We start from the raw sequence: 21,931 nt of genomic DNA, 5'->3' as shown, positions 1-21,931 counted from the left end.
CGTGGAAGACTAAATTGTAGGATACCAATTAAGTATTAAAAAATAGAAAGGATGTGGGAAAAGTAGTTAGAGATGTGTGAATATCACACCCTTTATGACAACTTGACATCTCGTCAAATTTTCTTTTATTATCTTTTACTACACAATGACATGGCATACAAATAACACTGAACCGTATATAGTCTAACCGTGACACTAAATTCTCTAAAACTGAATCCAAAAGATGCGTAGGAAGATTTGCTCAATCTGTCAGGAAGAAAAATTATATATGTTAAACTCATAGAATTGCAGACATAAATATAGAAGGATATCAACAACAAACAACAACGCCATATTTCATTAAGTGGGATATCCTATAACGTCATTCCGCTCATTATTATGATATATAACAACGTAAACAAATGTACAAAGTAAAGGGAAATACGAAGGAAAAACACACCTGATGCCATGATTTTGAAACTGTAAGTAAACAAGTTTTCCTTGCGCAGAAGATGAATTGAAAAAATGTAAAATAATAATAGACTAAAAGTCCTTGTTTATACATCGCTGCGTGTAATCCATAAACTAAAGGAGTAGTATAACTACGAGGATTTAAGGATTACAAACAAAATGGTGTTATGAAACTAATTGCCAACTGGTCTTCTACAAGAATTAGGATTTGTTTTCTTGTTTTCGTTTCTTGTGCTTAAATTAAACGCTTAATTATTTTTCCCTTGTAGACCTTGAAAAGTGTGTGATGCTCCTAAGTTCACACTTCACATGCCTTAAGCTTCTAAAACTAAATTCATGCTTTGAGAGGGGGGCCTTGGCGCAAGGAAAAGTTGCTCATTTGTAATTGAATGGTTACGAGTGGTTTAAATTGTGAAAAGTCTCTTTGCAAAGTAAAGGTAAAGTTGAGTACGATAGACGTTCCTTACGATCTTCACAAGGCAAAGAACTTGTTGACTTGGGATCAATTTTTTATACAAAAAATGAAAGGAAAAAAAAAAAAAAAAAGACATTATTCGTAATAGGCCAAGGCTGCAGGTCGTGCTCAACCCATGACCAGCACAATAGGTCGTGGGCCTACACGATCATCTAACCTATCTTTTAGGCTCACCCCGCCCATTTTTTATGAATTAGGCCGGCCGTGCCGTACCTTATTTAAGCGGGCCGTGTCACTGCCGACCGACCCGTTGAACACCTCTACCACGCTACTACCTGAGTGGTGTGACAATCGCAGTAAAAATATCGATGTACTTGAAAAAAAAAGTGGGAGAAGTTCGGAAACTTTGGTCGGTTGAGTTTTAATGGGCTCTAAGAATCGGGCCGAAAACAGATTTGTTGCACATTGATCATCTTTTGGCGGGAGTCCGTTGGCGCCAAATATCCACATTATTTATCAACAAATAACAAATACTAAATAGGGCTGTCGTATTAAAGAAATCTGAGAGCGCAGAGTTGAAGGGAAGAGAGGAATGCAGATCCGGGTGAAGTGCAGCTGCGGAGAGGACTGCCGGGAATGGGCGGTGCTGGAATTGCAAGGGGTGGTGGAAGTTCAGCCGCAATTTCAAGACCGCCTCCACAACCTCCACATTGGCCTCCTCTGCCGCCCTTCCTCGCCGGAAACCTACACGTTTACTATCGGCTATCACGAACTGACGGGAACGAAACTGCCCTTGAAGAAGCCGCTCTTGGTCTTGAAGAAAACGAAGCGCTCCGAAGATGGTTCTGATAACGATGCTTGTGCCGCCGGGGTAGAATTGGAAGTCATCGGAATCATCCGCCACCGGATTCTGTTCAAGACCAGGCCTATGGCCCTCATTTCCAGTACGCTCTTTTATCTTTTTTTACCCTATTACTTTTGGAATTTTGGACTTTGGGGGTAAATTTAATGAAATTCTCACATTGGCCCCTTTTTTTTCTTTTGTTTTGCAAAGAACCCCAACCAGCAGTGAAGAAAAGCGCGCAAGCTCCTTTTGCACCACCTGCCCTGGAAAACTGAAGCAGTTTCAACTCTTCCAGAAAGTGAAGGAATCGAAACAAATGTATTCGAATTTCGAAGAATCGAATGTGTTTATGTATGTGACTCGTTGCAAACAAAAGCTTTCTCATGATGCATCGTTAGATTTTGCTGTGCTTTGTGTGTACTGGTTCTGTTTCTTATTTGTGTTCGAACGAAAGTTGTAACGGTCATATCGACACATAATATTCATACTCTGCAACTTGATTCGTAACAGCCTGATACGATCTATGATCCATAGAGCAGGAAACAATAATTCAACATAGAATTCAAAAAGCCCGATTTCTTTACACAATTGTTACAGAAGCAGAGCATGGCAAGAAAACTGCATATCGGTTGATACATGCCGGTCTAGGCCGGTCTAGGCAGAAGCCGGGCCTGCACGGGCTCTCAACGTTTCAGTTCTCTTGCTTCTCTCCATTACCTCCACCAACCACTCCACGCTTTCTTTAATCCCCATCCTGCAATCAAATGTCGAAGCGCTTAGCTATCGTGTTTTGTAGTTTTACAGCATCTCATTATCTCAGTGCTGAGATTTTTCCAATGTGAAATCTGGTTCATCGGGTGCCAAATTACCCTTTCAAAAGCTCCCCTTCCACATTTGGAGCAAATAAATAATTAACTATCTGCCTATGTCGTGAAGCAATGGAGTCTAGAAAAGTTCCACTTACCCATCGTATGCTGAAACGGCTGCAAACATATAAACCCTTTCATCCAACTTTTTAAGATCCAGATATCGAGCAAGTTCCTCGGCTGATACAGAATCAGCAACATCCTGCAATTGCAAAGACATTTCAACTTAAAACCAGCTTAAATCAACATAATGGATGCCATAACTAAATTACGCATTACAAGATTTAAAATAAAAAGATAGATACCATATTAAAAGATAGATGTCGGAGGAATAACACATCGTTATATCAACACATAGAAGGAAATAGTTCCATATGTTAGAAACGAGGATGCACAACAAATTACAACCTGTCTATAGAGATGTCACCCAATAAGAACTTATGCACATAGATCTCTATGTGTGTACATTCTGAACAAAATGTCAAAATTTGTGAAACTTCTGGTTTAGTGAGACATGGAAGCCAAAAATTTCCGATAGATCATTAGGTTGCTTGTGATTTTGTGCGATCAACAATGTAGCCTCTCACCTGCTTGTTGGCCAAAATCAATAGAGGAGCTCCTTGCAAATCCTCATGCCGAAGAACTTTTTCTGGTTTTCAAAAGTAGTAAAATTCAGGGTAGTGCATCATGTTATTTTGTTATTCCTCAACCTTAATAGCTATATTATCATATGATTCGATAATTACAACTGCAGCAGAATATGTTCACAAGATTCAGCAATTGAACACCACCTACCCAATGCAGATTTTGAATCTTCAAAACGTGATGGACAAGTGGCATCAATTACATAGACCACAGCATGTGCTTCTTCATAATATTTCTCCCAGATTGAGCGAAGACCAGGCTGACAGCAAAACAAACAACCCTTTGCTTCAATATTTGTGACTGGCCATCTCAAAAATGAAAATTGATGCTAGAGAAAGCGATTGATTCGCAACGCATGGAGACTACATCGATGTTGGTATGTGATAACAAACTACTGATAGTAATAATACTACTGCTAAACTAGTAATGTTTTCTAAGGGAAAGTAAATCTGAATATTGATGCTAGCAGCTTATGGTTTAGAATAAAGGAGAGAATCTATGTTGAAAGAAAGAATAAGGAAGATGAAATAAGATGAACGGCAATGATGAATTTCAGATACCTGACCCCCTAGGTCCCAGAACACAAGTTTGGTATTTGATGCTTCAATACGACCAATATTAAGTCCTACAGTTGGAACAATTCGATCAGGAGGGAGACCTTCCAAGTTTGAGTAAATTGACTTCAACTTCTCGAGCAAAGTCTACAAAGTAATACCAGATTAAAAATTACATCCGATGTTTCTGAAAACTGGTTAAAATTTTAAAGAATAAAATCCACTAATGGCACCAAAGATAAAAGCATCTCAAAATGGCAACGAAAAGCACAATAACTAAAAGATTACGGGAATGTGTATTACCGTCTTTCCAGCCTTGTCGATTCCAAGAATGAGTACATGAAACTCCGTCTTACTGAACATAAATTTCCAGAATCCATAAAACAATGAAAACATCTCTGCCTAGTGTAATCTCTTTACTATTCTGTCCCTACCAATCTTCAAGTTCAAAAAGAAAATCACTTAATTATATCAAACTTGACCTCCCTCTGGAACCAATAAAAACTTGATCTTCCTCACCCCTATGAATTTACCGCCTGAAACAGAATAAAAATGGCCAATCTTGTTACAAATATACATTTCGAAATCTGCATGGAATTTGCATACACTGCCTTAATACATTTTGCAGCTTAACTTTCTCATTGTCCTCATCAATTGAGGTTCTACGATTTCAACTATTTGTCAATTGCAAAATCCCAACTTTCGTAAGTAGTAATCGTCAAAATGCACATAAAACCACCCTTTTCCTCACAATCCATCGTCACATTCTACATCAATCCTTCTTTAGCATCTCAATTCAGTCATGAAATGCTAACAATCACACTAACAGATATTCTATTTCCACTTCTCACATTGCTGGATTCAGCACAAGTCACAGAAAAGGAAAAATAAATAAAAATTTAGATGCAGCACACCAACAAATCCAAATCACAAAACATCGACATCTCATTACATCAAGAACACATTGAAACAGAATGGGATCTCCAATTAACCTCGCGAAACAAGCAAACCCAGAAAGCAATTTGACCCAAAAATTAAGAAAAATGAAAATCAACACGACCCAGTTTCCGTTCAGCACTAAAATTCACAGAAAGAACCGGGTTCATGCAATCCAGATCAACCAACAAATTTCACCTATGCTATGATAATAAACAGATTTTCATGGAGAAAACAAAGTCTCGAATTCTTACAGTTGGAGGGCTGCTGCTGAATGATGTCGTCACTCTCGATGAAGAGCTGCTGCCCTTCTATGTAGCAATCGGGCCCCCAATCAACAGCTTCTTCTTCTTCTCAAGCTGCAAAACTCTCTCTCCCTCTTTGTATTTTATATTTTTACTTCCAAGATTTGTGATTTTTTCCCCCATACAAAAATGTTCATTTGTCCTTTTGCCATCCGCGACTTCATTCCCTCTCTCGCCTCGCCCATTTTGCCCTTGGTCAAGTTTTCGGGTCCATCCTGCCGGTCCATAGTACTCCATGTGTCAAACTCGTTTTTTGTTTTGTTAATATTTCTTCAATCGGCTTAAATACTTTTCACATTTACCTTTTATTGTTGCTTAACCACCACAGCATGATGTAGTGGTTGGACACAAATTTTAAGTCTGTATTTCATATAGTATGCTTTGAGTTTGATTTATGGCACGTGTAAATTACACAATGAGGTTCATGGAAGGCTAAGTTGCCTCTAGGAGTCTTTTTCCGATCTTAGAAAAAATAAATTGTCATGACGAAGTCACCAGCTGATTTTTTTTTTTTTAAGAAAAAACTATTGTTGTTGTTTCCTTAATTATAAAAAATAATAATAAAAAAAGAACTATTATTGTTGTTTTTATTGTGTCATAAAATTAGTTTTTTTAATCTAATTGTAAAAAAGAAACTCATAAAAAGTTCATATTTAGAATAGTGTTAGTGTAGACTTGTGTCTAAATTAATTTATTGTTACTTTTCGTCCTTGCCCACAACTGCTAAGGAATGCATTGTGATTTAATTTGATTGAAGATGAATTTGAACCACATTATTGCTAGTTTATTGTGAAACTAATCCTACTTTTCTCCATTTTCAAGTAGATAATATCGTTTATATTTAATTTTAAAATGATTTTTAACCTTACAATGTATGATGAACGGTTAAGATCGTTTATCGTGCAATTAGTTTTCATTAAATATTATTTATATTTAATTTTAAATTTTAAATTTTGAAATAATTTTTACCATACGATGTACAATAAACGGTCACGATCATAGGATTTTAGAATTCACAGGAAAATGATCCGGTGAGGATTCTTTTCCTTGTAATTTGTATATACGGTCCGAGATCCGCACACTCTAGAAAGCCCTTTGATGGCTTCAAGCGATATTAAATGATATTCGTCAGGGTAATTTAGTAAACCTGGAAAATCATAAAACCAGGAACGAAAATTTCGATTCACCTCTTCGAACGAACGTTCATTTTTCTCCCGAGGAAGTAAGAAGGTACCAGAATTTATTTATATTTCCTGCTCTTTTTCGTATTTCTTACTTTTAATTTGATTTTTTTGGCTCAAAATTTCCCGGAAAACGCAGGAAAATGAAGGAAAAGGAAAATTTCCGACCCTTTAACCTACTTACTGTTTAATTGACCGTTTCCATGTTTCCGAAGGTTCATTTTCTTCGTTTTTGATGATTAGGTTGCTTAGGGTTTTAATGCGCTATTGATCCGTGGCTGTACTGGATAATTGTGCTTATTGTGCGTTTTAATTTCTAAGAAATTTAATTGAAAATTTCCCCTTTTTTTTCATTTTTAGGTTTTTAGGTTATTGTGTGTGTATATTTCGTTTTCGTTAACGCAGGTTTGATGGTCTAGAATCTGATTGTTTTGGGTTTGTTTGGCTTAATGTTGAGAAATTAACGACGATTTTGAATTTTGTTTCAGAGAATTCGATTCAATTGGGCAGTTGCTTGTTGTTGTGGTGCTTGTGTGGAGATCAGCTGCTTAGCAAAATGAAGTAATTCAATCTGTCGCCTGTTGAATTCTTTATACTTTTCGGGTTTGGTTTGTGTTAAACTCTTAGAAATGTTGCGTTAAGTCATGCTTTAGGAGATGGTTTTGTTTTGTAGAAAGGTGCATACTTTCTGTTTATTATCATATGCTTGATACTGATTTTAGATTTTGCTTATTGAGTGGCAGAGGCCGAGTTAGATGGGACGAGGATAATATAGGAGAAATTGAAGCAAATAAACCTGTGAGACAGAAAATTACTGAGCCAAAGACGCCATACCACCCCATGATGACCGATGATGAGGATGGTATGTTGGGTTCTGTCTTACTTTTCTTTTTGTGCAGGCATGTCAACTGTATATGCATGAACACCGAAGTCTTTATCTTTATTGTATTTTTCTTAAAAACTTCATATGGTAATCTTTGGTTGTAGGTTTTCAACGCTTGTTTCCTGACAAAAAAAAAATTGTGTTTGTCTTACATGTGGAAACTTATCATTTTTTATGGCTCTATAATCTTTTCAGGATCTCTGTCTCCTATACGAGGGAGTGGTACCTTCGACGATTGTGTTGGTGATGCAGATCATGCAGAAGCAATACGAACTGCTTTGAGTGATGTGGCATCATCAAGTAGAAAGAACAAGCTACAATCTACTGGCTGGACATCTTCTGAAGATGAGGCAGAAGCTATGGAACAAGATGATGAAGGTTTTCATTCATATCCTTTTCCTTTTTCTCCTTAAGTTAACCCTTTCGATCGCCATTCGTTACACTTCTCACTATATTTCATTCCAGTCGGCTGATTAGTTTTATATTTTAGTCATCCACTGCTTGTTGATTAGAATATTTATACAACTGGACTGATACATGGATATGATTGAAGTTGCATCAGATGACATTACTTCATGTAAGACACATGAGAGTAGATCTCAATGAACATATTTAGGGGTTATTACTGCCTCTAAACTTGCCCTCATTATATTCTGTTAATGGTCGGAACTTTTGTTTCCGATATTGCTTAATCCTTGTCTTGTTCTCATTTTCCCCGTGCCCAGTTCAAAAAGTCCGGCATATTTTCAAATTCTTCTACCCCTCAGTTACATTTATACCATTCATCAACAATTCCTTTACTGACATGTGGCTGACTGTTCTGCCTTTTTGCTGTCGGACTTTGCCAGATTCTGAGAAAAGCAAGAATTTTAGGGAGCTCAGAAGAGCCCATTATGATGAATTCCAGAAAGTAAAAGAACTCAGGCGGAAAGGTTCTTTGCTCGACGATGAAGAAGAGGACGAGGATGTTAACATGGAGAAGGAGAAGAAATGTGGCTCCTCTTCGTTAACTGCCGGTGTCAAAGAAATAGATATCGATGAAGATGGTACCGCATCAACCAAAACCTCTTCCGGACCTCCGGCCAACGGAGCTTAGAAAATCAAGCCAAAGCTGGGACTTTCTTTGATCATTTCACTGACATTTGGATTACAGTTTTTGGGCTATGCTCATCTGATTGTAATTTGTATCTTTCTATTGTGTTTTTCGTTTGTAAATAGTTCAACTTTATTTCCTTATCAAAACAATGTCTGAGAACGAGAGATATTTTGTTTAATGCTGACGTGTCACTGATTGGCAACATCTCACTCACATTTATAGTTCACACTCATCGCTGCTCTCTTATGATTCATTGAGACTCAGAGCAATGGCTTCAGAGCTTGCTTCACAAATATGCAGCCACTTAGCCTCCATCTTCACCAAACCAACCCACCCCCACCCGCCGGTCCTCGACCTTTTGGTCACCGAGCTCTCTTCCACAGCGGCCCGAAAAGGCCGTGTCTTTCTCTACGGGGTGGGCCGAGAGGGCCTAATGCTGAAGGCGCTGTGTATGCGTCTTGCCCACTTAGGGCTCTCGGCCCACATGGTATTCGACATGACCACTCCCCCGATCGCAGTTGCCGATCTACTCATAGCCTCAGCCGGTCCGGGTGGATTTTCTACTGTGGATGCAATTTGCTCCGTGGCCCGATCAAACGGCGGTCGAGTCCTGCTGCTGACGGCGCAGCCGGAGAGTGGATCGTGTGCGAGGCACGCTAGCGTGGTTGGTTACGTGCCAGCACAGACCATGGCGGATGATGGTGGGGATGTGATGAAATCTCGGCCGTTGCTTCCGATGGGGAGCGTGTACGAGGGGGCTTTGTTTGTGTTGTTTGAGATGGTGGTCTATAAGTTGAGTGAGGTTTTGGGTCAGAGCCCTGAGGAAGCTATACGAGCTCGCCACGCCAATCTAGAATGACCGCGATTACCTGTTGAATGTGGGCCCACCATAGACCGTGAGATTAGAGAGATTTTTCATTGTAACCAGTACATGTGATAGTATATCACGTATCATTATATAAATAGTAGGATATGTGTGTTAAAAAGTTAATAATTTCAAAAATAAAATTTTTTATCACTTATATAAAAACACGTAATGCATCATTCGTGTTCTGTCATAATAAAAAATTTCTTGTTAAATTGTTAATTGCGTGCTCCACTTTCTATGCCTCCTCGACTGCGCAAAAGCTTTCGTACTCGCGCTACCCGCCCGGTCGACCCTTTGTTTTCCTTGTTCGACCCTTTGTTTTCCTTGTTGGATATTTGTTGGATGGTTATTTAGGCACTTTCTTGTTTTTGAAAATCTAGATGTTGTTGTGCACTTGAGGTAGGGTTAAATTGGTATTGTTGTGGTTTTAGAAAAAAATAATTTTTATCATGCTATGAAAATAAATAATTGTAAAATAAAGCAACTGTGTGTTTCGTAATTTTTTTTTTCTTGTAAAAGAGCTTTTAACAAAATATTTTAAAAAATAGTGTTTGAGTGTTCGATAAACTTTTATATAAAATTGAGGGTCTCCCCTAGCCCATACTGTCCATTTTTTATTTTGGTTCTTAGAATTTTAAATCATTTAAAGAATTAATTATTTTGTGTAATCCACGTGTTACCATTTAATTGGATTTGTGGGTCTGACATGTGTGCCACATCAACAAACTAATAGAATAGCTGATGAAATCTAAATGGAAAGACGAAATTGATTTGCAATAGTAAAATGTAAATGACGGCATTGATTGAATTTGAAAATGAGAGATTAAAATGATAAGTTTGATCAACTTCATAGATCATTGATGATAAACACCCACAAAACCTAGACATTTTTATTCCAAAACTTACATACAAATATTACCTTCATTCATCATCTTTCGAGTATTCCATAAAAATATCTTTTAGACGATTATTCTTTCTATGCATTAATTGAATAGAGTTATAACGAAACAATCTCGGTACTGTTCATTTTTAACGAAAAATCATATATTTTACTTTTTCCTGATATTATTCACTACACATTTATTTATCATTTTTCATTAAAATTAAAAAAATTTTGAACTTTTCGTTAATTTTCCTTTAATGGAATGGCAGACCACTAATTAATATACTAAATATCTTACTAAAGATTGATTAAGACAGAATGAAATGTACTTGTGTGTCTTTTCAATTTTGAAAGAGTAGATTGTCGTTACAAACGCACCAACTATTTCTTTTTAAAAATAAATATATAAAATATCTTAGCAAAGAAATATATCCTTCGGATCTCCACACAAAAAAATCTAAAATTTGCTACGATTAATATCTTTGGGAGGTCCAGTGAGTTGGGATATTTGGAAAGTGATAAATTCTGGTGAGCCAAACACATGTCGGTCGACGACAGCTAGTGCCATCCTCCCACAGCTCTTCCAAACTCCCTTCCAAAACCTCCAATTTGAAAATATATATATAGCCAACCTGCAACATACCGACCATCCCCTTCATAATTTTCAACCATCCATTAGCCGGGGGCTATAACCTAGCTACTTCCTCTCCAAACCACCGTAGGTGGCGGCCGAATTAAGATCGGAACTAGTGAGAATGGAGTTGTCCCCGGTTAACATGTCGTGGACGAACGAGAAGCACGTCAAGTTTTTGAACAGCATGGAGGAATCCTTCGTGCGTGCCATGTTTGAGAAGAAGAAGAACAAGGATCACCGTCATCTTCCTCATCTTCCTCGTCTCGACCGCTACTTGCCGGACAGCTCCGACTCAACCCTGGATCTCAAAACCAGCAGCAGAATCACCAAAAACCGTAACTCTTTACAAGGTAATTAATTACATGTTGTTATATTATTAATTAGTTAGGTCGGATCCGTTTTTACTGTACGCATTTTCCTCGTGGTGTATTTGAAGAAGAACAACACGGTTAATTTAAGGGTGTAGTCAAACTAAGATTTTAAAGGATTTTAAAAGTGATAGATTTGATAGGATTTAGGAGAATTTAAGATTCCTACAAAATTTATATGAATTTTAAAGAATTTGAATGGATTTAAGTTTGTAGATTTTAGTAGATTGTGGCGGATTTTCATATAATTTTTTTATTTATAAAAAAAAAAAAAAAAAAAAAAAAAAATCTTTCCCCTAACCCTACTATACTCAATAGCCACTTTATCCCCTCTCTTTTTGGGTTTCCTTTCACACAATTACAACTCTATCTCTTTCTCAATTGATAGATCAACGTAACTTTGGTGAGCTTTTGAACACTACACCACTAACAACCATCACCATCGTCCAAAAACCTAGCTCAAACTGTGTGCAATACTATGAAATGCTTACAAAAAGAGATTCCACCAAAGTATATGGTGGTTACCTGTGTGTGGTTGAGGTTGGTAGAGATTTGAGGATTGCTCAGATGGAAAAGGATTTGAAATCTTAGGGGGTGAGGTTGGATTCTTTTTAAACTTGGTTATATATACTTCTTACTCTCAAATCCCACAAAATCCACAACTTATTGAAATCCTCCAAAATCTTAATTTTTTTAATACACTTAGATTTGGATGGATTTTAAAATCATTTAAAATCTTTTAATTGACTACACCTAGATTTGAATAGGTTCTAAAATTCTTTAAAATATTTTAATTGACTATATTAAGATTTTAAAGTCTTTTAAAATCCTCTCAAATCCGAGTTTGATTATACTATGTCTTGAGTTTGAATTATTCGAATTTCTCTATGCCTTGTGCTTAACGTCTAAAAGTGTTAATATGTCATTTAGTACTACAATCTAGTGAGATTCCTCTTTATTTATAAGTGAAATGTCTTAGGTTCAATTCTCGCCAGGAATTTGTTAAAAATAATTTGTAAATAATATCGTTTATTAGAAAAAATTGCGTCTAAACAGCACCTAGAAAACCTAGTATACGTAAAATACTGATCAAATATACCTTGAGATATTGTGAGGTGTGGTTTTAGGTTGTTAGCAGTGTTTAAAATATCGATATATGTAGAATATCGACATGAAAATTTAATAAAAAAATATCAATATCAGTTGCCTTTAAAGAAAATTATGAAAATAGACATTGGGTGAGTATATCAACTCATTCAGATTTAGTAAAAATTAGAGAAAATTTTCTAAAAAATAAAAATAATAATAAAAGTTCAAAATCTGCCATGGATCCTAGGAAAATTTATGCAGTGAATCGGTAAATATAGTTGATATTATTGATTTTCCATATCTCGCTAATACAGGATGAAGTTTGGGTTTCATCCCATATTGATAATTGATTTTTCGAATATTTCAACGAAAATATCTATAATTTCGTAGATATTTTAAACATTGAGCACTATTTAGTAGTTATGTGATTTATTTTATTGTATTAATTTTCATTTAGTACTTTTTTTTGGCTAGTGGTAATAAAATGTACTTATTGTGTTATTGATATTCGGTCTAGGTGGCAGAATGGGCGGTAGAAGTGAAAAAAGATCGAGGACGGTATCATCTCAGCCTTCCAAAACATCACAAGATCAGGTTGGCAATTAACCCTATAACACAAAAGTTTAACTGATAAATACCATTTGCTTAATTAATTGCGGGTCCCCACCGCAGGTGGTACCACAGATTGAAATCAGAACGGCTGGTGATAAAGATGAGATAGAGCAACAAAATGTTAATGTACCAGATCAGCTGGCACTGGCTGCACCAATCAACTGATCAGATCAACCGGGCATCCATGGATATGATTAGATCTTGCTAACGTTAATCTTAGCATTAATAATTGAGTAATGATATTCTTACCACAATTCTATATAACATTTCTTTACCATCTTAAGTGGTAGATGAGTTGGACAAGCTATATCATTTAATTTCAATTTTCTTATTAATTAAAATACTTAAATAAGGAAAATTGCAGACTTGAAGATCTCCCTCTAGTGTTGGTAACTTAGTTGGGTATGAACCTTAATCTGATAGACAAATTTGATTTTGACTCCTAATTCGCATGAAAGCTAATAGGCATTACTAAATGAAATAATCAGATGAAATCCTTCCTTTAAACCACAAAAAAAATATTTTGAAAAGAACAAAAAAATTACGAGATGAACAACCATGGAGTACCAATGAAGATTGGAGATAGAAATACTTGAAGGGGAATGAGAATTGGGGCCACGGGGCATGAGTCTGGAGATAGAAATCAATGGTTATTTTGGTATATGAGTAAATTCTATAAAGCTTGACCATAATCATAGAAATCAATAAAAAAAAAAACTGGCGTGAAAAGGTAAAGGGAAGGAAGAAGAAGCATAATGGATAGAGGAAGTAAGAATGAGGCTCCTCGTATAACTCAATTATCATTTAATTAACAATCTTTTTATTAATTATTGTTTAACAGTTTGAAATTAAATGCTAATTAATTTAGATGATGTGATTGTCTACATCAGATGTCACCTAAGATGATATACAATTATAGTATAAAAATATGATAAAAATAACATTATTGTTAATAATTATTTCTAGGGTTTTCTTTTATTTGGCGGGTAAATGATAGCGATGTTTTAATTGATTTTTCAATGAAAGAAGAGAAAAAGGACAATAAGAAATGGATGAAGAAATAGTACCAAGCCTTGATCTTTAATTCCGGGAAAAAGCTTATCTTTTGGGATAGAGTATGATAACTTTGACTTGGACAGATATTTTTGTCATTGGATGTGTTTGTGTGGATTGATCAACACAAAATTATTGAAGGCGCATCCCATAATTCAAATTCTCCTTTTGTGTAGTCACAATCCAGATGTTTCATGAATCATGAATATTAATTATTTTTTTTCTTTAAAAAGGAATCAGCTGGTGATTTTGTCATGGAAATTCACTCTTTTGAAGTCGAAGAAAACTCACAAAGGCATTTCAGCCTTCCCTATCCATCATAGTGTGATTCACCAACGTTAAAATCGAACGATCCACCATATGCTAATCCAACCTTAAGAAAGATGAGGTTCTACAATAAGACCAATTGGCAAAATGAGACTTGCTTATGAGCATATACAAAATTTCTCCTCCCATTAATATGAAAATCATTCTAAACACGACTCGAATACCGGAGAGTATATTTGTGACTGTGATCGAATGAGCGACTTAGTCCACCAGTTTACCACCTCTAGGCTAACCGTGTGGGCTATTCTAATTGGATTGTCGTTGAAAAGAAAGCTATCCCCCTTCTACAGGCCCAAAGGTAAGGAGCCCAATTACCACAAAAACAAAGTATGACCTTGACAACAACGTAGAGTACAAAAAAAGCAACAAGAACGGAAAGAAATCCTCTGCGGATTCATTTTGTGGGGTATTAGGAATTCTTACATTTTAATCGTTCATTATATATCGTACGGTTATTTTTCGTCAAATATTATTTGTGTTTAATTTTAAATAAAAAAATAAAATAATTTTTAACCGCCGATACACGATGAATGATTAACATATGAGAATCTTAAAGTGGATCCGGATGACCAACAAGTACAAGCATGTAGAGGATCCCATTTCACTTCAACAACCTCAGAAGAAGTTTAGAAGCCAATCAATCTTAAGATCTCAAACTCCCACAGTGTCTCTCTCTCTCTCTCTCTCCAACGCCCAAAGCATTTGTCCCAACTCCACAGCACTCTCTGGTCTTTCAAAACCCAAACCAACAAGTAAACAATGGTCCAATTCTTGATCACCTACAAGAATCTGATACTCCAAATCTCACTCTCCCTCACTCTCACCCTCCTCCTCACCTTTCTCAAAATCCCCGTCTTCTTTCTCCGCGGCCTTCACACCTACATCCACCCCGACAACGTCCAGAGCGGCGTCCGGGCCGCCATTCGCCGCCCCGACGGCCCCGATTCCGCTTCTGGGCAGCCCTCCAAATCTAACCCCGAGCTCAGGAAGCGGTCAAAGTCAAAATCCAACCCCGAGTTCGATGAAAACAATGCTCAGATCTTCCGCCTCAAGCTCGACGAGGCCCACCTCCAAACCCGCCTATATTTCAATGAGTATTCCAATGCCTTCACTTTCTCTTTCGTTGCAATTTCATGTCTTTTGCTTCAGTTGTTGTACTTGAATAACGAATCGGACGATAAAAATTCTGGGTTTTTAGTTAATGGGGTTTTTGTTCCGGTTTTGTTGGGATTTGCCGGTGTTTCTAAGCTGTTGGTTTTGCTTGGTAAAGTTGCGTATGAGAAATCCGCTTCGAGGCGGTCCGAGAAGCAATTGAGTGTGATTTTGGGGGCTGTGGGGTTGGTTTTAGGCAATGCGATTTGCTTCACGTTTAGTCCTAAGTTTTTCGATTTCAATTTCGAGTCTATTGATGGGTTCGGGAAGATGTTTATTGCTGTTTTGATGGGATGCTTTTCGGGTTTTCTATTTATTCCGGCAGTGAAGAGTGCGAGGTGTTTTTGGCTTGGAACTGATCAGATTAGGTCTGATTTGGTAATGCTGTCATGTGATTGGTTTGGCAGAGCTGTTCTGTATGTGAATCATATGATGATTGTGTTCACCGTTTTGTTGTGGATTAATCCCTTGGCTGGAATGTTCGTGAACAAGAACATCGATCGCAAGAGTGGAAGTGCGGATATGTTGTTTGGAAATATCGGATTTTCACCTTCGGATTTTGCTAAATTTAGGGTTTGGTGCTTGCTGGCTACGAGTTTAGTACAGATTGTTGCTTTACGCCCAAACATACAAATGTATTTGAACGAGGCATTGCTGTCTTGGTATCAACGGTTGCATGCTAGCAGGGTTCCTGACTTGGATTTCAGTAGGGCTAAGGTGTTTTTGCACAATCACTACTTATGCCTTGTAGTTCTACAATTCCTTGGACCACCCGTTTTGTTGCTCCTCTTTCTTGGATTGTCTCAGATCGATGGTGTCTCTCCGGAAAATTACCCATACATTTGTAGTCTAGCTCCTTGCTCTGCGTTTGTGAAAGAAGTGGCTCTCTTTATGGCTTGGTGGATCCTCTTTGTTTGGACGATTTACAGTTCAGCAACCATTTTTCTTTATCGGCGCTGCATTTTGTACATGACTTGACGACTTTGATCTGCTGATTCAACCTTCAAATTAATCCTTGAGTTGGACTTTTCACGAATTTTGAGTGAGAGTGTTGTTGTGCTTTGTAACAGAATTTTGATTTGCTTGACCAGTGCAATTCTGCCTCCTGGAGGGAAGGGGTAAGGGAGGATCGAACGCATTATCTGGTATATACTTTGGCCTCCTCTGTTTATTTTGTTGTTACATTGATTCACACTCATTTACTACATGTTAGGGTTCTGCTATTGTATTTTCTTTTGTAAACGTCATAACTCGTGGCAAATTAGATTCAATTTTGAGCGTATAACTGAGTCCCGTACAACTTTGATTAACTGGCTGAGCATGTCCCTGGAAATTGTTTGCGAATATGTTTAGCTTCTCTTTGTATCTGTACTTATACACGTTTTTTTCCATCAAATGATCAACTGCAATTTGAACAAAACTTGGTAAAATCGAAGCGAATGCTAGGCAAGTTATATGTGTTTTGATGAGTTGGTTTCTTGATGCAATGTTTGTGACGAATCCTATGAAACATGTCCGGCTTGTACTTATTAAGCAAGGATGGTTGTAATTATCTTGGAAGTATGTTGTAGCTGTAAATGTATTAAGATTCTATGTATCTTTTGGAAGTTTGCAGGAATGTGATGTTATGGAAAACCATATTACAAACTAAAGTAGGGTAGATTTCCTCCCGGAACATTCTATATTATGACGGAAGTACTGTCATGATCAACTAGCCTAACTCGCATCTCGCATTGTGATAAGTTTCATAAGCGTGGATCTGATATGATGGGCCAAGATGGAGTGTTAGGATGTGAAAGATCCATCACGTTAGTTGCAGTAATGTTAGGGAGACTACATAATTATACCATGTGCTAATACTAAATCCACCAATCATATATCCCATAGACGGTAAATATTTGTGTAAGATCGCGATTTTTGCACTCCATTTTTGTCATTTGCAGTCAAAATTAAATGTTTTACATTGTTTCTGCTGTCCCAAATGACTAGATTTTGTTTATCTTGCTGATCAAAATTATTCTAGAGTTGTTTTCTTGATGTTTCTAGTCCTCGTGTTATGATATGAGTCGAAGACATGATTTCATGCTGTGAACTGGGGATACAAAATAAATTGATTGCCGCAAATGTTTAAATATGATGATGAGTATTGTACGAAAACCACAATTTGTATCACATACATTTATTGAAAAATAATAACTTACACAGCCCGAAAAATGATTTTTGCACATATTTTTGGTAACTTTGCACATCTTGTTCGAAGCCGACATTTGATTTGTCTTTGCTCTGTTAAATTTAAAGGTAGGTTAAAAGCAAAAATGCATGTGGAGGAAGAGAAAGGAGATGTAAAAACCATTTTTTTAAGAATAATGTTATTCACACACTCATTGTTACGTCTCACACTTTTGCTGGCTATTGATATTCTGCAATTCATTAGATTCAAAACGGCATTTTCCTTGATCAAAGCATATCGGCTCGCCTTTTTGTTATCCAAAAGTCGGTTGAATTTGGCGGGCCTCCGCCCCATAATGTCGAATGAAATAAGTGGACGGGTTCCCTTTCTACAACCCTTTTAATTGTGTGTGTGTGTGTGAGAAGACAAAATGAATGTGGATAACACTACCCTTTCTTAATACGTAAAGTGAGAAATGCGTAATGCATTTTCATTGGTAGGTTGCTTCACAATATTCATTTATCATTTGAAGAAGTTGAGGTTCCATTATAAAACTAATTGGTAATATGGGAAGTAGCGTAACTATTTATAAGCCTATGCAAGGTCCCTTCTCCCATCAATGTGGGATTCATTTTCAACACACCTCCTCAGGTGTGGCGAATTTTCAAGCCTAACATGTGGACAACGCAACGGGGTGATGTGGAGCACGTGTGGCCATTTAGCTTCTCACGTTCGTGAACTTCCTCTGATACTATAAAAAAGTTAGAATTCCATCGTTAAATCAATTAGCAATATAAGAAGTAATCCAATTATTTATAAATCCATATAAAATCTCTCCTCCCATCAACAATTTATTTTCAACATCATTATCGTAACAAGATTGGACTTAAGATAGATACATTGACCACACCAATTACCAAGGAAAAAGCATTTACATAAATTAATTAAATTAAAAAGTGGAGCGGCAGCCATAAGAGGAAGAAGATTGCAATTTGGTTGCTTTGCTTCATTAGTCCACTTTTTATCTTCTTTTTCCTCGCTTTTTCGCCCCACGCGTGACAGATTCAACCAGACCATGTGACCACACACTCTCTCTCTCTCTCTCTCTCTCTTTTTACCTTTGTTAAGATTAAGATCATTTCCAATCCAACGGTGACAAATGCACATCACCTAAATATAATGGTTAAAGAGGTTCTAAATCTTCGACAAAAAAAAAAAAAAAAACAGTTAACGAAAAGTTAAAAAAAAACTTTAGTTTTAATAAAAAGTGACAAATAAATGTATAGTGAATAACATCAGAAAAAAAAAAGTTAAAATATAATTTTTTGTTATAAGTGAACATTACCGAAGTATTTTGTTAAAACTCAAAACAAAAGAAAAAAAAAAAAGGTTCTAAGTCGAGAAAGTTGAAAAGATATGATTGAGAGATGTTTTTTTGTGTTAGACATTTAAACCATTACCTGAAGTTATCAACGTTATTATTTTAAATTTTGGAGACATAAATTTATAATAGTACATGACAATATGTCTATTTATATTATTTATTCAAATGGATCTAAAACCTGATTTTTTTAAGTACAGATTGTGGTTAACATTTTATAGTACTTTTGATTTCGTTTGGTTTTGAAAAGTTTAGCGAAGGGGAGGTTATCCCGTCTTAAAATATGGCATACCGAAATCTTCTTTGAAGATTTACAAAAAGAGTTTTAGCCCGTGTTTCGATTTTTACGTATAGCTCACCAAGAGATATGAACAATGTTTGACTGCTTAAGGATAAGTAAAAACTCCTACTCAAACTTCTTCATGTTCGAATCACAGAGCTTTGTGCTATGATCAAAATCGTTCATTTTATGAGCTACTTTGTAAAGATCATCTAGACAAAAAATAAATTAAACGTAGGTCATTTAGTCAATCTATTATTACAAATATTAGACGGTTTTACTTTTATTAATCATGTTTGATTGTTTTTATACAATTCAATGACGAAAATATCCTAATTTTAATAATTTTTTTACAAAGATGAACAATTCTGATCATAAATACAGTTCTATAAGAGCATCTCCAAAGAAGGTCTTAAATTCAAAACATCAAATTTCCATTTGATGGCTGACTTGACAATTAGATATATTGTTGATATTTTTCTTCCATCCGATATGCCAAAATTTATTGCTTCATTTATGTTTTTTTTTTTTAAAAAAAAAACAAGAAAAAAAAAGGTATTGATTGTTTAAAAATAATTAAAAAAAAAACTTAAATTTGTTAGCATTTAAGATAAGGCAAGTGAAATGCCTTTGAAAATAGCAAAATTGACATAAAAGACACTTAAATATGCTAGCATTTAATATCTGACATCTTGAAGCAATGGTGTCAATTTTGACATCTCATTTTTCATGTCAGCTTTGTCATCTCGATTGGAGTAAATAATACGTCATTTGTTACTGTTATATATCTATGTAACATTTTTTACATCTTCATTAAAGATGATCTAAGTCAACATGGAATAGTTTTTCTTTAAATAGTCAAGTATGATATTTTATCAAAACTCAAACCTAATTTAGAAATCATAAAAGCAATAATTTCGAAACCATATAAGCATGCCATTAATTTATTGAATGACACATATCCTCTGGGGATCTGAATTTAGGGATCAATAAATCTGGATCATTGAAATTTAATCCAATAGTTATAATTATTATAACTATTAAGAAGATCTTTTATTTATAACCGTTGGATTAAATTTCAATAATACAGATAGATCCGTAGAGGTTCTGTGTCCTTTATCGAAATGGACTACCATAAGGCAATTCTCACACAAACTTATTCCATCCCTACCAACCTCTCATAAGCCGCCACGTGCACGCAACCGAAGAAAATCTGACCCGGAAGTTTCTCGAAAATGGTAAGAGTTTCGTGTGGGTTCCCTCCGATTCTTCCCTCTCCCTCTCATCATCTTCCTAACCTCCCACCCTATAAATTCCCCCAAAGAACCTTCTAGAACCACCATAACCGATTCCCACCTTCGTCCCTCCAACCCAACTCTCTCTCCCTCTGGTTTCCTCTCTCTCTCTCTCTCACTCTCTCTCTCATCGTCTTCCAAATTTCCATTTCAATTTTCCTTTTCCGTTTGAGGCGCGGCTTTCGATATGGCTCCGACGCCGGTGGAGCCGACCGGCGAGTCCACGTCCGGCGAGTCGTCGCAGCGAGCTCTTCCAACTCCGTTTTTGACCAAGACGTATCAGCTCGTCGACGACCCCTCGATCGACGACGTCATCTCATGGAACGACGACGGATCCAGCTTCGTCGTCTGGAACCCCACCGTCTTCGCCAGAGATTTGCTCCCCAAGTACTTCAAGCACAACAACTTCTCCAGCTTCGTACGGCAGCTCAACACCTACGTAAGCATCTTGAATTCGATTCTTCAATTTCCGGCGATTTTCCGGTTGGAATTTATTAATTTCTGAATGTTTTGTGTTCGAATTTCAGGGATTTCGGAAGGTTGTGCCGGACCGATGGGAATTCTTAAACGATAGCTTTCGGAGAGGCGGGAAGCGGCTTCTCTGCGAAATACAACGCCGGAAAATCAACCCTCCGGCGCCGCCGGTGGCGTCGGTTTGGGCGGTTCCGACGGCAAAACCGATGATCTCCCCGTCGAACTCCGGCGACGAGCAGGTGATGTCTTCGAGTTCGTCGCCGATCAGAGCATCGTCGGAGATTATGGACGAGAACGAGAGGCTGAGGAAAGAGAACGTGCAGCTCACCAAGGAGCTGGCGGAGGTCAAGTCCCTCTGCAACAACATCTTCACCATGGTATCGAATTACGCTTGCGCCCAATCGGAGAACGGTTTCCCGGAGCTAAAACCGCTGGATTTGAAGCCGGGGAAGCGTTTCTCCGGAAAGAGGAAGAACGAAGAGGAAGAAGAGGCGAGTCCGAAGCTTTTCGGGGTGGTGATTGGGACCAAGCGCGCGAGAGAGGCCGGCGGCGACGGCGTAGAGAACGAAGAGACCGACTTGCGGCTTCAGCAACCGAGTGGTAGCGAGGTTAAATCAGAGCCGTCGGATATTGGTCATAAGGAAACGCCGTGGCTGAAGCAATGCCACATGGCTAATCAGAGGGTGTGCAACTGATCAGTAGTTAGAAGCAACGGTAGATATTAGATGGAGTTGTACTGGGAAGAACCAGGATTGAGGCACGTGTTAAAAATGGGTTCACGTGCGTCGTCAACCTCTAGGGGGGCCCATTCCCTTCAAGAAGTTTCTTAGACTGTCTACTCTTTTTGCTTTATGAATTTTAGAAATAACACTTTTGTTTTGTCTTCTGCCTTTTTGATTTTGCATGATATTCCGCATGGAATCTGATCAGACAAAGAAAAAGAAAAAGGTGAAATAATAAGCCTACAAGAAATTAAGTTGCGAAAGACCATACCAAAGCAACGAATCAATATGAAAGATTTAACGGCTCAAAATTCTTGTGTTTATCGGTAATATAAAATTATTTTATTTTTGCATCACCTTATTTTTCAACTTTTCATTGAGTTTCGTGTTTAAATATCTAACTGATTAAAAATTGTTGAATTTATGTCAATCTTGGTGTAACATCATA

The 21,931-nt window shown here is 37.0% G+C and overlaps 7 protein-coding genes across 10 annotated transcripts; 6 read left to right on the top strand and 1 right to left on the bottom strand.

Moving 5' to 3' along the window:
- Nucleotides 1-1,395: 1,395 nt before the first annotated feature.
- Nucleotides 1,396-2,059, top strand: LOC137734637 (uncharacterized). The gene is made up of 2 exons (XM_068473888.1): nt 1,396-1,809; nt 1,920-2,059. Exons 1-2 carry the CDS (start codon nt 1,458-1,460, stop codon nt 1,982-1,984), a joined length of 417 nt encoding a protein of 138 aa, XP_068329989.1. The 5' UTR covers nt 1,396-1,457; the 3' UTR covers nt 1,985-2,059.
- Nucleotides 2,060-2,160: 101 nt separating this feature from the next.
- Nucleotides 2,161-5,170, bottom strand: LOC137734636 (uncharacterized). Its single transcript, XM_068473887.1, has 7 exons — nt 4,965-5,170; nt 4,078-4,310; nt 3,781-3,921; nt 3,371-3,479; nt 3,163-3,224; nt 2,674-2,777; nt 2,161-2,463 (listed from the first exon to the last, which is right to left on the bottom strand). The coding sequence occupies exons 2-7, from the start codon at nt 4,168-4,170 to the stop codon at nt 2,364-2,366; spliced, it is 609 nt and encodes a 202-aa protein (XP_068329988.1). The 5' UTR covers nt 4,171-4,310; nt 4,965-5,170; the 3' UTR covers nt 2,161-2,363.
- A 934-nt stretch (nt 5,171-6,104) lies between these two features.
- On the top strand, nt 6,105-8,377 carry LOC137734729 (protein phosphatase inhibitor 2-like). Of its 3 annotated transcripts, none has more exons than XM_068474000.1 (5): nt 6,105-6,245; nt 6,685-6,757; nt 6,940-7,058; nt 7,275-7,457; nt 7,928-8,377. In XM_068474000.1, the coding sequence occupies exons 2-5, from the start codon at nt 6,753-6,755 to the stop codon at nt 8,173-8,175; spliced, it is 555 nt and encodes a 184-aa protein (XP_068330101.1). In that variant the 5' UTR covers nt 6,105-6,245; nt 6,685-6,752; the 3' UTR covers nt 8,176-8,377. The 3 variants fall into 3 exon arrangements, with proteins under 3 accessions (XP_068330101.1, XP_068330100.1, XP_068330103.1); XM_068473999.1 differs by having other exon boundaries at nt 6,934-7,058; XM_068474002.1 differs by lacking the exon at nt 6,105-6,245 and adding an exon at nt 6,358-6,411.
- Nucleotides 8,378-8,434: 57 nt separating this feature from the next.
- LOC137734728 (uncharacterized) lies at nt 8,435-9,121 on the top strand. The gene has a single exon (XM_068473998.1). The coding sequence runs from the start codon at nt 8,444-8,446 to the stop codon at nt 9,032-9,034; it is 591 nt and encodes a 196-aa protein (XP_068330099.1). The 5' UTR covers nt 8,435-8,443; the 3' UTR covers nt 9,035-9,121.
- Nucleotides 9,122-10,362: 1,241 nt separating this feature from the next.
- Nucleotides 10,363-13,004, top strand: LOC137735199 (uncharacterized). Of its 2 annotated transcripts, none has more exons than XM_068474602.1 (3): nt 10,363-10,910; nt 12,535-12,611; nt 12,702-13,004. In XM_068474602.1, the coding sequence occupies exons 1-3, from the start codon at nt 10,682-10,684 to the stop codon at nt 12,792-12,794; spliced, it is 399 nt and encodes a 132-aa protein (XP_068330703.1). In that variant the 5' UTR covers nt 10,363-10,681; the 3' UTR covers nt 12,795-13,004. The 2 variants fall into 2 exon arrangements, with proteins under 2 accessions (XP_068330703.1, XP_068330702.1); XM_068474601.1 differs by having other exon boundaries at nt 10,367-10,910; nt 12,690-13,004.
- Nucleotides 13,005-14,683: 1,679 nt separating this feature from the next.
- LOC137735030 (uncharacterized) lies at nt 14,684-16,432 on the top strand. The gene has a single exon (XM_068474389.1). It carries the CDS (start codon nt 14,769-14,771, stop codon nt 16,137-16,139), a length of 1,371 nt encoding a protein of 456 aa, XP_068330490.1. The 5' UTR covers nt 14,684-14,768; the 3' UTR covers nt 16,140-16,432.
- Nucleotides 16,433-20,195: 3,763 nt separating this feature from the next.
- LOC137735305 (heat stress transcription factor B-2a-like) lies at nt 20,196-21,647 on the top strand. Its single transcript, XM_068474719.1, has 2 exons — nt 20,196-20,726; nt 20,815-21,647. The coding sequence occupies exons 1-2, from the start codon at nt 20,475-20,477 to the stop codon at nt 21,454-21,456; spliced, it is 894 nt and encodes a 297-aa protein (XP_068330820.1). The 5' UTR covers nt 20,196-20,474; the 3' UTR covers nt 21,457-21,647.
- Nucleotides 21,648-21,931: the final 284 nt, after the last annotated feature.

The sequence above is a fragment of the Pyrus communis genome, chromosome 5, assembly GCF_963583255.1.
Source record: "Pyrus communis chromosome 5, drPyrComm1.1, whole genome shotgun sequence".
Taxonomy (NCBI): Eukaryota; Viridiplantae; Streptophyta; class Magnoliopsida; order Rosales; family Rosaceae; genus Pyrus; species Pyrus communis.
The sequence above is the reverse complement of the archived record's forward strand: the minus strand, read 5'-3'. Positions and strand labels throughout refer to the sequence as shown.